Raw genomic sequence first — 14,126 nt, forward strand, 5'->3', positions numbered from 1 at the left:
AATTGGGCAGGGTTTCCCAAAATCGGATCCTTAAGTGGTAGAGTGAGCATCACACGGAACACTCTCTCTCCTTTTTAAGATCGTCTTAACACTGATATAGATGTTTTTGGGAAACTGAGCCCTGATCATTAGACAGGGAAGTGAAGTGCTCTCAGATATTCATTCAAATGACCCAAAGTTATCAAGGAAACCCCAATCAAAGAAACAAACTCAGGAAGGGAAAAATAAATAAAATAAATAAAGGTTCCAACATCCCTCTGTAAACAAAACATACAAGAAACAGAGGGGACAATATGAACAAGTTCCCAAACCCAAAAAAACTTTTCACAGTGGTGGCAACCAGAGGATTTTTTTTTAACTTTAGGAAGTGCTATAAAACAAATTTATACGTTCTCAAAACCCATTTAAAAACAAGTAAATTGCTTTAAATGGTTAATACTGAGTTGCACCTGATGTTGACAACTGAGAAGCACAAAAAGGGTTTGTCAGTTTAATCCAACCCAGTAAACATTTAGCCGTTGATTCAACGTTGAAATAACGTAATGACTGCCGTTTAACCAACGTTCTCTTAAGGTTGCAAATGAAAGTTGAAAATACGTCCAAACACAGACATTGAAAAGACGACTATTAGACGTTTTTTGGACGTCCATTGACGTTATTAATTGGTCCCGAAATAAATTACTTGAATAAAACGCGTTTTGGACGTCCACTGACGTTATCGATTGGTCACCACTTAACTAACTTATTACGATGGATTTTGGACGTCCATTGACGTTTAAAATATGACCTTGACGGACAGACTACTTTTAGACCTATTTTGAACGTCCAGGGACGTTCCTTGTTTACTGGGGAATATACTAGGTTACTTTTATTTAAATCATAATTGTAATTTGAATAAGACAACAGGAAGTAAAATGTGTAACATTGACACTAGCAATATAAAAAATAAATACTCCATTATTACCTCAAAAACACTTCAAATAATCGTCTGTCCTTTCTCACTTATTTCAGGTAGCACACAAACTGTTCAGTGTTAAGAAAAAAACCTCCACAGAGCACAAGAATGTCAACTTAAATAACTAAATAAAAACCTCATCTCTGTAACCGAGGAAACTGCAGAAACACGTCCTCAGTCAAAACGCAACTAACTTCACAAAATGGTGTGGAGGAGGCTTTCCTCTGAGAACGAAGGCAAACAAAGTCTTTAAAACCCACGAAAGTGTTTTTAAGTTCTTTATACTTCCAGTAAACTTAAGTAAATCTGTCAGGGACGCAGTATTTGTCCGAAGAAAACCCCTCAGGAAACAGCCGAAGAGAGAAAGAGACCGAGCGCCTGTCCAAACGCTTCACGCTCGAGAAGCCCGGAGCGAGGGCGCGTGGCACTATAGCCGGGTCGCGCGCCGCTTACCTTGGGGTTGAGCACGAGCTGTTGCTCGTCGTAGTGCAGCAGCGCCACGGAGTTGGACTCGGAGTTGTTGACGAAGATCTGCAGGCACGGGTAGAGCGAGGTGCCGCGGCAGTCGGCACCGCACGTGAACACACACTCGAAGCGCTCGTCGAGGCAGCTGACGGAGATCACCGTGCAGTTGGCGGGCTTGCTCCGGAGGCTTTGCAAGGCGGGGCTCAGCCAGCAGAAACACAGGATGAAGAGCGAGAGGATGCCGCACGCGATGAGGAACAGCCCGAGACGGATGCTCTTGTCCTCCGCCTCCGAGTACTCGTAGGAGACCCTGATCTTAGCCATCGCGCGCATAGGAAAGCGTTCATAAAAGCGTACCGAGAGAGGCTCGCGCCCCGGCGCTGGGCTATACACCGCACCGGGGGTCCTCCTAAGATCGTCCACAACTTCCCTCGCGCGCCATCCTACTCCTGTACGAGAAGTCAGGGCTCGAGTTTGTCTCGTGCCGTCGGTGTGTTAAGTATGAGGATGGATGGAAGTTGTCTCCCTCCGCCCCTCCGCCCCTCCTCCCTCTCTCTCTCTCTCTCTCTCTCTCTCCCTCTTTCACGCGCGTTATTCCTGATGCATGTCACAACTGTCCGTCAACGCTGGGATTGGACGCTGCATGCGGGATTAGCTAAGCCTCTTATGTAGAACGAGCACCGGCTCCGGGATAAACGTGGCCTTTGACCGGAGCGCTCTCGGCGTCCATCATCACAGCGGCGTCTTTTTTTTCCCCTCCACCTCTTTACATACAAGCCCCGCCTTCTACGCTACTACTGGCTAGTGTTCATTTTTCGCTCAGGATTGTTTATGACTACAAAGAAACAGCCAATCAAAGCGCAGTCAGCGAAATATCATCAGCCAATCAGAGCGCTGGGACGTAAAACGGGTGGGAATTGTATCAAGCTTTTGAACACAAGGCGCTGATAAGCGATATATTTCATTTCTTATGGACGTTGAAATAAAACAAATCATAGAAGTATGAATGGTTAAGATGTAATTCGTGGGACCTATTATTAAAGGCTGCTGTGAGAATGACCACTTTTAAAATACAAATAAAAATGGAGATTGGAGAGTAGAAACCAGACAGTGACCTACTTCAGAAAGTATTCATTTTTAATATTCACACCAATGCCACCCACACCTGCTGCCTGCACTGAATAATACAACACAAATCCTTCAGAATACGCTGTCAGACATACTCTACCTGAAAATATTACTCTCCAGGCCTTGTTTTCCCAAGACCCTTTCTGAAACTTTTAGAAACCAATTCCTCAGAATGTATTGGCACTTTCCACTGCACTGGTTCCTACTTGACTCTGCTCTGCTTTTCAACTGGTCCCAATACCAGCAAATTTCGTACCTAGTACCTGGGACAGGGTACTTTTTAGTACCTGCTCACTTTTGTTTCTAAGTGAGTTGAGTATGGACTATACATGAAGTGTAAACCCTGAGTGCTGATTGGACAGTGAGACTTCCCAGTAAACAATTAGCTGTTGATTCAACGTTATATAAATAACGTAATGACTGCCGTTTAATCAACGTTTTCTTAAGGCTGAAAATGAAAGTTGAAAAGACGTCCAAACACAGACATTGAAGAGACGACTATTAGACGTATTTTGGACGTCCATTGACGTTATTAATTGCTCCCAAAATAAATTACTTGTATAAAACGCATTTTGGACGTCCACTGACGTTATCGATTGGTCACCACTTAACTAACTTATTAAGATGGATTTTGGACGTCCATTGACGTTTAAAATATGTCCTTGACGGACAGACTACTTTTAGACCTATTTTGAACGTCCAGAGACGTTCCTTGTTTATTCATTTATTCATTCATTATCTGTAACCCTTATCCAATTCAGGGTCGCAGTGGGTCCAGAGCCTACCTGGAATCATTGGGCGCAAGGCGGGGAAAACACCCTGGAGGGGGCGCCAGTCCTTCACAGGGCAACGTTCCTTGTTTACTGGGTTGTAAATTATGACAAAATGCAGACATCCACAAAACTAAACATCTGTATAATCTTCAAGATACATTAGAAATCACATATTTTTATCCAACACAAAATGGCAGCTGCCATGTTGAAATCCTACCATGTTCGTTTGAAGATGTTCAAATGCTTCTTGGGAAGAATCCAGTGAGATTTACACTGATCTGTCAGAACCCACACACGGCCATGTTCAGTCCCAATAACAAAAAACAACATCCAAATACACAACAAGCAAACAGTAGTTAATGTTATCATTGCTGTTGTTGTGGTTTCCAAACCCTTTGATTCCTGTCGGAGACAGTGTTTTGCAACGTCATCAGCTATATTTTAAATGGGAGCTGTGCCAGTGGAAAACCAACCGGTACCTTGGACCAAAATAGAGTAAAACCAAGTATAAAGTAGGTACCATGCAGTGGAAAAGTGCAAGTGTCCAAAAGCTTGTAGATAATCATTTACAGTTATTAGATTATTCAGCTACTTTATGACATATGTTCATTTTTACATTGCATAGTAGTAGTCTCTGCAGTTTATCCGTCTCCATCGCAGTGAACACACTCACTAGTAACTGGGGCAATAAGCGCATACACACCCAGAGCGGAGGGTAGCCACTTGTGTCTTAAGTGTCTTGCTCAAGGGCACTTCATCTGTGGATGCTGAGGCAGGGGACAGCGCAGTTTCTTCACTCCCAATGTGCCCCCTTTTTCCTTCCAGTCCCAGGGATCAATTCAATGACCACTCAGTCCTAAGACTGGACCTGACGTTTAGGCCTCAGCTGCCCCTTAACACACAGGTGCCATGTTTGCCATAGAGAAGGACTGACCCACTGATTAGAAGCTCAGGAACAGCTGAACATGGGCCGATGCCAAATGCTGAGGACTGTGGAATTGCTTTCTCTGGAGCGACGAAGCTCCCTCCATCCAATACATTTGGAAAGAGATGGGGTGGCCTTAACGATCCTCAACTAATGATCCACAATGACCTTGCTAATGCTTGTGTGGCTCAGTGCCATCAAATCCTCACAGATATGTTTCAATATCCTGTGCAAAGCCCTTTCTGAAGAGTGCAGGCTGCAGCTAGAGATATATTTGGACCTCTGATCTGGACCTGGATTTCTGGAAAGCTTCTTTGTGAAGACGTCTGTTTTGAAATTAGACTGACACCTATAGGCCTGGATGTTAAAAGGATTCTGTACTAGATGTATTTGTTAACATGTCTGCACCCGTGTGAGGGACACACTCTGTGGAGTATAATGACGTAATATAAAATATATTTAAAATAATAATATTTTAAAGATTGTTATTAACAACAGCAGTTTCATTTAGTGTCATGTGCTCTGTACATTTTCCAATCCTTACGCACCTGATTGACTGTATCAGCTGCTTCCTCAGCCCCAAGCCCTGGCAGAGAATTTGGAGCAGGAAGATTTGTTAAAGACATGTATTGGGACCAGGACCAAGAAACTGTATCTTCATACGTCAGTACATACGCCATTAGACTTTTAAAACCTCAACATCAAAGGACAGATCCCTCGTCACATATATCAGTGGTGAAAATTCTTGTCTGTGCACCCCAGCTGCACACACACACACACACACACACACACAAGAAGGGTATCACACAATCTGACACTTACTTTCAACTTTGGATCAGCAAACAACAACTGCTCTGTCAGTTTCTGAAAACTCTCCGCTCTGCTGTTGAGACATCTCCCTCAGTCGGAGCCAAAACCTGGTTCGCCAGGGTGTTATACACAAATACATCATAAAAAATGCTTAAAAATACAGCCTCTAGTGGGCTCCTGGCCTGGATTTAATGGTTCTAGAAAAAATGTTAAAGCTTTGCATTGTATGTTATATCAAATACAGATCAGCCACATTTTTAAAGGAGTTTCATTGTATCTAAACTCATTTTTATAGCTCCTGTGGGCCTACAGATACATGTTGTAATTGTACAATTACAGACTGCAATCCATATGTTGCTCTGCAAGCTTTTTGCAAGCTTTGAAAGCTTACCTTTTTGGAGACGCTAGGTTTTCTATCTGAAAGAAATGTCATGGTGCTGTACAAATGTCAGAAACCACTCTTCCACGTTCATGATTTCCAGTAAAATGTAAGCCCTTCATTTTTCTGTGCAAGACCTCGGCTCTGAACCTTAAAAGTGAGTTCTTTGGGCCCTATATTTCAAAATATTTAATTAGTGTCAAGGAAACAAAAGAGACATTTCTTGGGTGCATTTGACAGATCATAAACTGGGACAGCCTTCAGTGGAGAAGAACCTGAGGAGATCATATATAAGATAAACCACCTGCAAGAAGAAAAAAAAGAAAAACCACCTGCAGGGCATCTATGGAAAATACGCCAAAGACCTAGAATTTCCAAAAGAGACATACACTCTTAAAGATAAAGGTGCTACAAAAGGTTCTTCAAGCGATGCCATAGAAGAACAACTTTTGGTTGCATAAAGAACCATCCATCCATCCATTATCTGTAAGCGCTTATCCAGTTCAGAGTCATGGTGGGTCCAGAGCCTAACTGGAATCATTGGGCGCAAGGCGGGAATACACCCTGAAGGGGTGCCAGTCCTTCACAGGGCAACACACACACACTCACACATTCTCTCACACACTCACACCTATGGACACTTTTGAGTCTCCAATCCACCTACCAACGTGTGTTTTTGGACCGTGGGAGGACACTGGAGCACCCGGAGGAAACCCACACGGACACAAGGAGAACACACCACACTCCTCACAGACAGTCACCCAGAGAAAACCCACACAGACACAGGGAGAACACACCACACTCCTCACAGACAGTCACCCAGAGGAAACCCACGCAGACACAGGGAGAACACACCAACTCCTCACAGACAGTCACCCGGAGGAAACCCACACGGACACAGGGAGAACACACCACACTCCTCACAGACAGTCACCTGGAGGAAACCCACGCAGACACAGGGAGAACACAACACACTCCTCACAGACAGTCACCCGGAGGAAACCCACACGGACACAGGGAGAACACACCACACTCCTCACAGACAGTCACCCAGAGGAAACCAACGCAGACACAGGGAGAACACAACACACTCCTCACAGACAGTCACCCGGAGGAAACCCACACGGACACAGGGAGAACACACCACACTCCTCACAGACAGTCACCCGGAGGAAACCCACGCAGACACAGGGAGAACACAACACACTCCTCACAGACAGTCACCCGGAGGAAACCCACACGGACACAGGGAGAACACACCACACTCCTCACAGACAGTCACCCGGAGGAAACCCACGCAGACACAGGGAGAACACAACACACTCCTCACAGACAGTCACCCGGAGGAAACCCACACGGACACAGGGAGAACACACCACACTCCTCACAGACAGTCACCTGGAGGAAACCCACGCAGACACAGGGAGAACACACCACACTCCTCACAGACAGTCACCCGGAGCGGGAATCGAACCCACAACTTCCAGTAAATGCAGGCCTGCATTGTGAGAAGAGGGTGAAGCTGACTGCATGGGAGTAGTAGACAAGTCAATGGTCACCTAGTGGAAGTGGAATCATGTGATGCGCCATGTACGGCATATGACCTGATAAACAGAGATCATTCATTAATTAGCTGTAAGTACTTTTCCAGTTCAGGGTCGCGGTGGGTCCAGAGCCTTCCAGCCTTCCGCAAGGAGGGAATACACCCTGGAGGGGGTGCTAGTCCTTCACAGGGCAACACACACTCACACCTACGGACACTTTTGAGTCACCAATCCACCTACCAACGTGTGTTTTTGACTGTGGGAGGAAACCTGAGCACCCGGAGGAAACCCACGCGGACACAGGGAGAACACACCACACTCCTCACAGACAGTCACCCGGAGCGGGAATCAAACACACAACCTCCAGGTCCCTGGAACGATGTGACTGCGACACTACCTGCTGCACAAACAAAATATGCATAGCAACAGATGGACTACAGTGTGGAATTGTAAGTACAACATGCGACTGATAAAATGGTCAATGAGTGCAGAAACAAGGAGGTGGTTTGAATGTTATGGCTGATAAATGCATTTTAAATACAGCTCCCACAAAGAGCAACATTGTTGGATATGGAGTTAGACAAACATCACCTGTTGTGGTTTTAATGATGCTTTTTGTTACAGGTAAAAGCCCCAGTCTCTCTGAGAATTGTGGAAGTGTGTGTCCATGGGACCAATAACCTAGGTGTTGAAGATTTAGGGGTCTCAGAAATAGTCTAATGGGACAGACTCTCATAACACACACAAACACACACACACACTAAGCCAGCATTTATTGTTTCAGTATTTCTTCTGGAAGACCTTCTTTATGACCATATTATCTTTTTATAGTTATCGCCTTGGTCTCCTGTGAAAGCGATCGTCTCTAAAGGCACAAGGCTTCTGGTAAGGGGATTTTCTGCTGAGAGTTTGTGGCTGCCATGCTGTGTTTGCAGATATACATTTGCTGCTGCACTGTATGCAAAGAGAAGCCACTGTGAGATCTGCTGCCTGAGGCACATTAGTGATGCTGCTGATATTAGTTTCATCTTTGTGTTGTATGAGGATTAGGATGGAATCGTGATTAGCGACACCGTGCTAACTGGAGTGTTTATGGTCAAACACTGTTTGTAGAAATTCAGATGCACAGATGTGTTTATTTGATATTGAATCAGATTGGTGTCAAAGATTTATGAATGCAAACTGTACTTTATTATTTTGTTCATTCACCTTCTGTAACCACTTGGAACTCCTGTTCAGGGTCCAGGCCATCACACACTCACACCTGTGGACATCATCACACACTCACCCAGTCATTCACACACTCACACCTGTGGACATCATCACACACTCACCCAGTCACTCACACACTCACACCTGTGGACATCATCACACACTCACCCAGTCATTCACACACTCACACCTGTGGACATCATCACACACTCACCCAGTCATTCACACACTCACACCTGTGGACATCATCACACACTCACCCAGTCACTCACACACTCACACCTGTGGACATCATCACACACTCACCCAGTCACTCACACACTCACCCAGTCACTCACACACTCACACCTGTGGACATCATCACACACTCACCCAGTCACTCACACACTCACCCAGTCACTCACACACTCACACCTGTGGACATCATCACACACTCACCCAGTCACTCACACCTGTGGACATCATCACACACTCACCCAGTCACTCACACACTCACACCTGTGGACATCATCACACACTCACCCAGTCACTCACACACTCACACCTGTGGACATCATCACACACTCACCCAGTCACTCACACCTGTGGACATCATCACACACTCACTCAGTCACTCACACACTAACCCAGTCACTCACTAACTCACACCTGTGGACATCATCACATACTCACCCAGTCACTCACACACTCACACCTGTGGACATCATCACACACTCACCCAGTCATTCACACACTCACACCTGTGGACATCATCACACACTCACCCAGTCACTCACACACTCACACCTGTGGACATCATCACACACTCACCCAGTCACTCACACACTCACACCTGTGGACATCATCACACACTCACCCAGTCACTCACACACTCACACCTGTGGACATCATCACACACTCACCCAGTCACTCACACACTCACACCTGTGGACATCATCACACACTCACCCAGTCACTCACACCTGTGGACATCATCACACACTCACTCAGTCACTCACACACTAACCCAGTCACTCACTAACTCACACCTGTGGACATCATCACATACTCACCCAGTCACTCACACACTCACACCTGTGGACATCATCACACACTCACCCAGTCACTCACACACTCACACCTGTGGACATCATCACACACTCACCCAGTCACTCACACACTCACACCTGTGGACATCATCACATACTCACCCAGTCACTCACACACTCACACCTGTGGACATCATCACACACTCACCCAGTCACTCACACCTGTGCACAATGTCACACACATACTCGTTCTTGTGGAAAATGTCACACACTCACCCAGTCACTCACACCTGTGCACAATGTCACACTAACCCAGTCACTCACCCCTTTGGACAATGTCACACACTAACCCAGTCACTCACCCCTTTGGACAATGTCACACACTAACCCAGTCACTCACACACTCACCCCCTTGGACAATGTAACACATTAACCCAGTCACTCACACACTCACCCCCTTGGACAATGTCACACACTAACCCAGTCACTCACACACTTACCCAGTCACTCACACACTCACCCCTTTGGACAATGTCACACATTAACCCAGTCACTCACACACTCACCTAATCACTCACACACTCACCCCCTTGGACAATGTCACACACTAACCCAGTCACTCACACACTCACCCCTTTGGACAATGTCACACATTAACCCAGTCACTCACACACTCACCTAATCACTCACACACTAACCCAGTCATTCACACACTCACCCCCTTGGACAATGTCACACATTAACCCAGTCACTCACACACTCACCCCCTTGGACAATGTCACACATTAACCCAGTCACTCACACACTCACCTAATCACTGACACACTAACCCAGTCACTCACACACTCACCCCCTTGGACAATGTCACACATTAACCCAGTCACTCACACACTCACCTAATCACTCACACACTCACCCCCTTGGACAATGTCACACATTAACCCAGTCACTCACACACTCATCCCCTTGGACAATGTCACACACTAACCCAGTCACTCACACACTCACCTAATCACTCACACACTAACCCCCTTGGACAATGTCACACATTAACCCAGTCACTCACACACTCACCTAATCACTCACACACTCACCCCCTTGGACAATGTCACACACTAACCCAGTCACTCACACACTCATCCCCTTGGACAATGGTACACACTAACCCAGTCACTCACACACTCACCCCTTTGGACAATGTCACAAATTAACCCAGTCACTCACACACTCACCTAATCACTCACACACTAACCCAGTCATTCACACACTCACCCCCTTGGACAATGTCACACATTAACCCAGTCACTCACACACTCACCTAATCACTCACACACTCACCCCTTAGGACAATGTCACACATTGACCCAGTCACTCACACACTCACCTAATCACTGACACACTAACCCAGTCACTCACACACTCACCCCTTTGGACAATGTCACACATTAACCCAGTCACTCACACACTCACCTAATCACTCACACACTCACCCCCTTGGACAATGTCACACACTAACCCAGTCACTCACACACTCACCCCTTTTGGACAATGTCACACATTAACCCAGTCACTCACACACTCACCTAATCACTCACACACTAACCCAGTCATTCACACACTCACCCCCTTGGACAATGTCACACATTAACCCAGTCACTCACACACTCACCTAATCACTGACACACTAACCCAGTCACTCACACACTCACCCCCTTGGACAATGTCACACATTAACCCAGTCACTCACACACTCACCTAATCACTCACACACTCACCCCCTTGGACAATGTCACACATTAACCCAGTCACTCACACACTCATCCCCTTGGACAATGTCACACACTAACCCAGTCACTCACACACTCACCTAATCACTCACACACTAACCCCCTTGGACAATGTCACACATTAACCCAGTCACTCACACACTCACCTAATCACTCACACACTCACCCCCTTGGACAATGTCACACACTAACCCAGTCACTCACACACTCATCCCCTTGGACAATGGTACACACTAACCCAGTCACTCACACACTCACCTAATCACTCACACACTAACCCAGTCATTCACACACTCACCCCCTTGGACAATGTCACACATTAACCCAGTCACTCACACACTCACCTAATCACTCACCCCTTAGGACAATGTCACACATTGACCCAGTCACTCACACACTCACCTAATCACTGACACACTAACCCAGTCACTCACACACTCACCCCCTTGGACAATGTCACACATTAACCCAGTCACTCACACACTCACCTAATCACTCACACACTCACCCCCTTGGACAATGTCACACATTAACCCAGTCACTCACACACACTAACCCAGTCACTCACACACTAACCCAGTCACTCACACACTCACCTAATCACTCACACACTAACCCCCTTGGACAATGTCACACATTAACCCAGTCACTCACACACTCACCTAATCACTCACACACTCACCCCCTTGGACAATGTCATACACTAACCCAGTCACTCACACACTCACCCCTTTGGACAATGTCACACATTAACCCAGTCACTCACACACTCACCTAATCACTCACACACTCACCCCCTTGGACAATGTCACACACTAACCCAGTCACTCACACACTCACCCCTTTGGACAATGTCACACATTAACCCAGTCACTCACACACTCACCTAATCACTCACACACTCACCCCCTTGGACAATGTCACACACTAACCCAGTCACTCACACACTCATCCCCTTGGACAATGGTACACACTAACTCAGTCACTCACACACTCACCCCTTTGGACAATGTCACACATTAACCCAGTCACTCACACACTCACCTAATCACTCACACACTAACCCAGTCATTCACACACTCACCCCCTTGGACAATGTCACACATTAACCCAGTCACTCACACACTCACCTAATCACTGACACACTAACCCAGTCACTCACACACTCACCCCCTTGGACAATGTCACACATTAACCCAGTCACTCACACACTCACCTAATCACTCACACACTCACCCCCTTGGACAATGTCACACATTAACCCAGTCACTCACACACACTAACCCAGTCACTCACACACTCACCCCTTTGGACAATGTCACACACTAACCCAGTCACTCACACACTCACCTAATCACTCACACACTTACCCCCTTGGACAATGTCACACATTAACCCAGTCACTCACACACTCACCTAATCACTCACACACTCACCCCCTTGGACAATGTCACACATTAACCCAGTCACTCACACACTCACCCCCTTGGACAATGTCACACACTAACCCAGTCACTCACACACTTACCAAGTCACTCACACACTCACCCCCTTGGACAATGTCACACATTAACCCAGTCACTCACACACTCACCTAATCACTCACACACTCACCCCCTTGGACAATGTCACACATTAACCCAGTCACTCACACACACTAACCCAGTCACTCACACACTAACCCAGTCACTCACACACTCACCTAATCACTCACACACTAACCCCCTTGGACAATGTCACACATTAACCCAGTCACTCACACACTCACCTAATCACTCACACACTCACCCCCTTGGACAATGTCATACACTAACCCAGTCACTCACACACTCACCCCTTTGGACAATGTCACACATTAACCCAGTCACTCACACACTCACCTAATCACTCACACACTCACCCCCTTGGACAATGTCACACACTAACCCAGTCACTCACACACTCACCCCTTTGGACAATGTCACACATTAACCCAGTCACTCACACACTCACCTAATCACTCACACACTCACCCCCTTGGACAATGTCACACACTAACCCAGTCACTCACACACTCATCCCCTTGGACAATGGTACACACTAACTCAGTCACTCACACACTCACCCCTTTGGACAATGTCACACATTAACCCAGTCACTCACACACTCACCTAATCACTCACACACTAACCCAGTCATTCACACACTCACCCCCTTGGACAATGTCACACATTAACCCAGTCACTCACACACTCACCTAATCACTGACACACTAACCCAGTCACTCACACACTCACCCCCTTGGACAATGTCACACATTAACCCAGTCACTCACACACTCACCTAATCACTCACACACTCACCCCCTTGGACAATGTCACACATTAACCCAGTCACTCACACACACTAACCCAGTCACTCACACACTCACCCCTTTGGACAATGTCACACACTAACCCAGTCACTCACACACTCACCTAATCACTCACACACTTACCCCCTTGGACAATGTCACACATTAACCCAGTCACTCACACACTCACCTAATCACTCACCCCCTTGGACAATGTCACACACTAACCCAGTCACTCACACACTCATCCCCTTGGACAATGGTACACACTAACCCAGTCACTCACACACTCACCCCTTTGGACAATGTCACACATTAACCCAGTCACTCACACACTCACCTAATCACACACTAACCCAGTCATTCACACACTCACCCCCTTGGACAATGTCACACATTAACCCAGTCACTCACACACTCACCTAATCACTCACACACTCACCCCTTAGGACAATGTCACACATTGACCCAGTCACTCACACACTCACCTAATCACTGACACACTAACCCAGTCACTCACACACTCACCCCCTTGGACAATGTCACACATTAACCCAGTCACTCACACACTCACCTAATCACTCACACACTCACCCCCTTGGACAATGTCACACATTAACCCAGTCACTCACACACACTAACCCAGTCACTCACACACTCACCCCTTTGGACAATGTCACACACTAACCCAGTCACTCACACACTCACCTAATCACTCACACACTAACCCCCTTGGACAATGTCACACATTAACCCAGTCACTCACACACTCACCTAATCACTCACAC

General features: G+C 46.6%; 1 protein-coding gene across 2 annotated transcripts in view; it reads right to left on the reverse strand.

Annotated features, from left to right (window-relative positions):
- The window catches only part of LOC136695456 (calcium-activated potassium channel subunit beta-4-like), a 40,729-nt gene extending 38,764 nt beyond the window's left edge, over positions 1 to 1,965 (reverse strand). For both annotated transcript variants that reach the window (XR_010802294.1, XM_066669544.1), the window contains exon 1: positions 1,409 to 1,965. Coding sequence is in view for 1 of the 2 variants with exons in the window: in XM_066669544.1 (XP_066525641.1) it covers positions 1,409 to 1,753 (345 nt within the window). In the remaining variant the exon portion in view is untranslated. The remainder of the gene's footprint in view (positions 1 to 1,408) is intronic.
- Between the last annotated feature and the right edge of the window lie 12,161 nt (positions 1,966 to 14,126).

Source organism: Hoplias malabaricus, chromosome 4, assembly GCF_029633855.1.
Source record: "Hoplias malabaricus isolate fHopMal1 chromosome 4, fHopMal1.hap1, whole genome shotgun sequence".
In the NCBI taxonomy this organism is placed as follows: domain Eukaryota; kingdom Metazoa; phylum Chordata; class Actinopteri; order Characiformes; family Erythrinidae; genus Hoplias; species Hoplias malabaricus.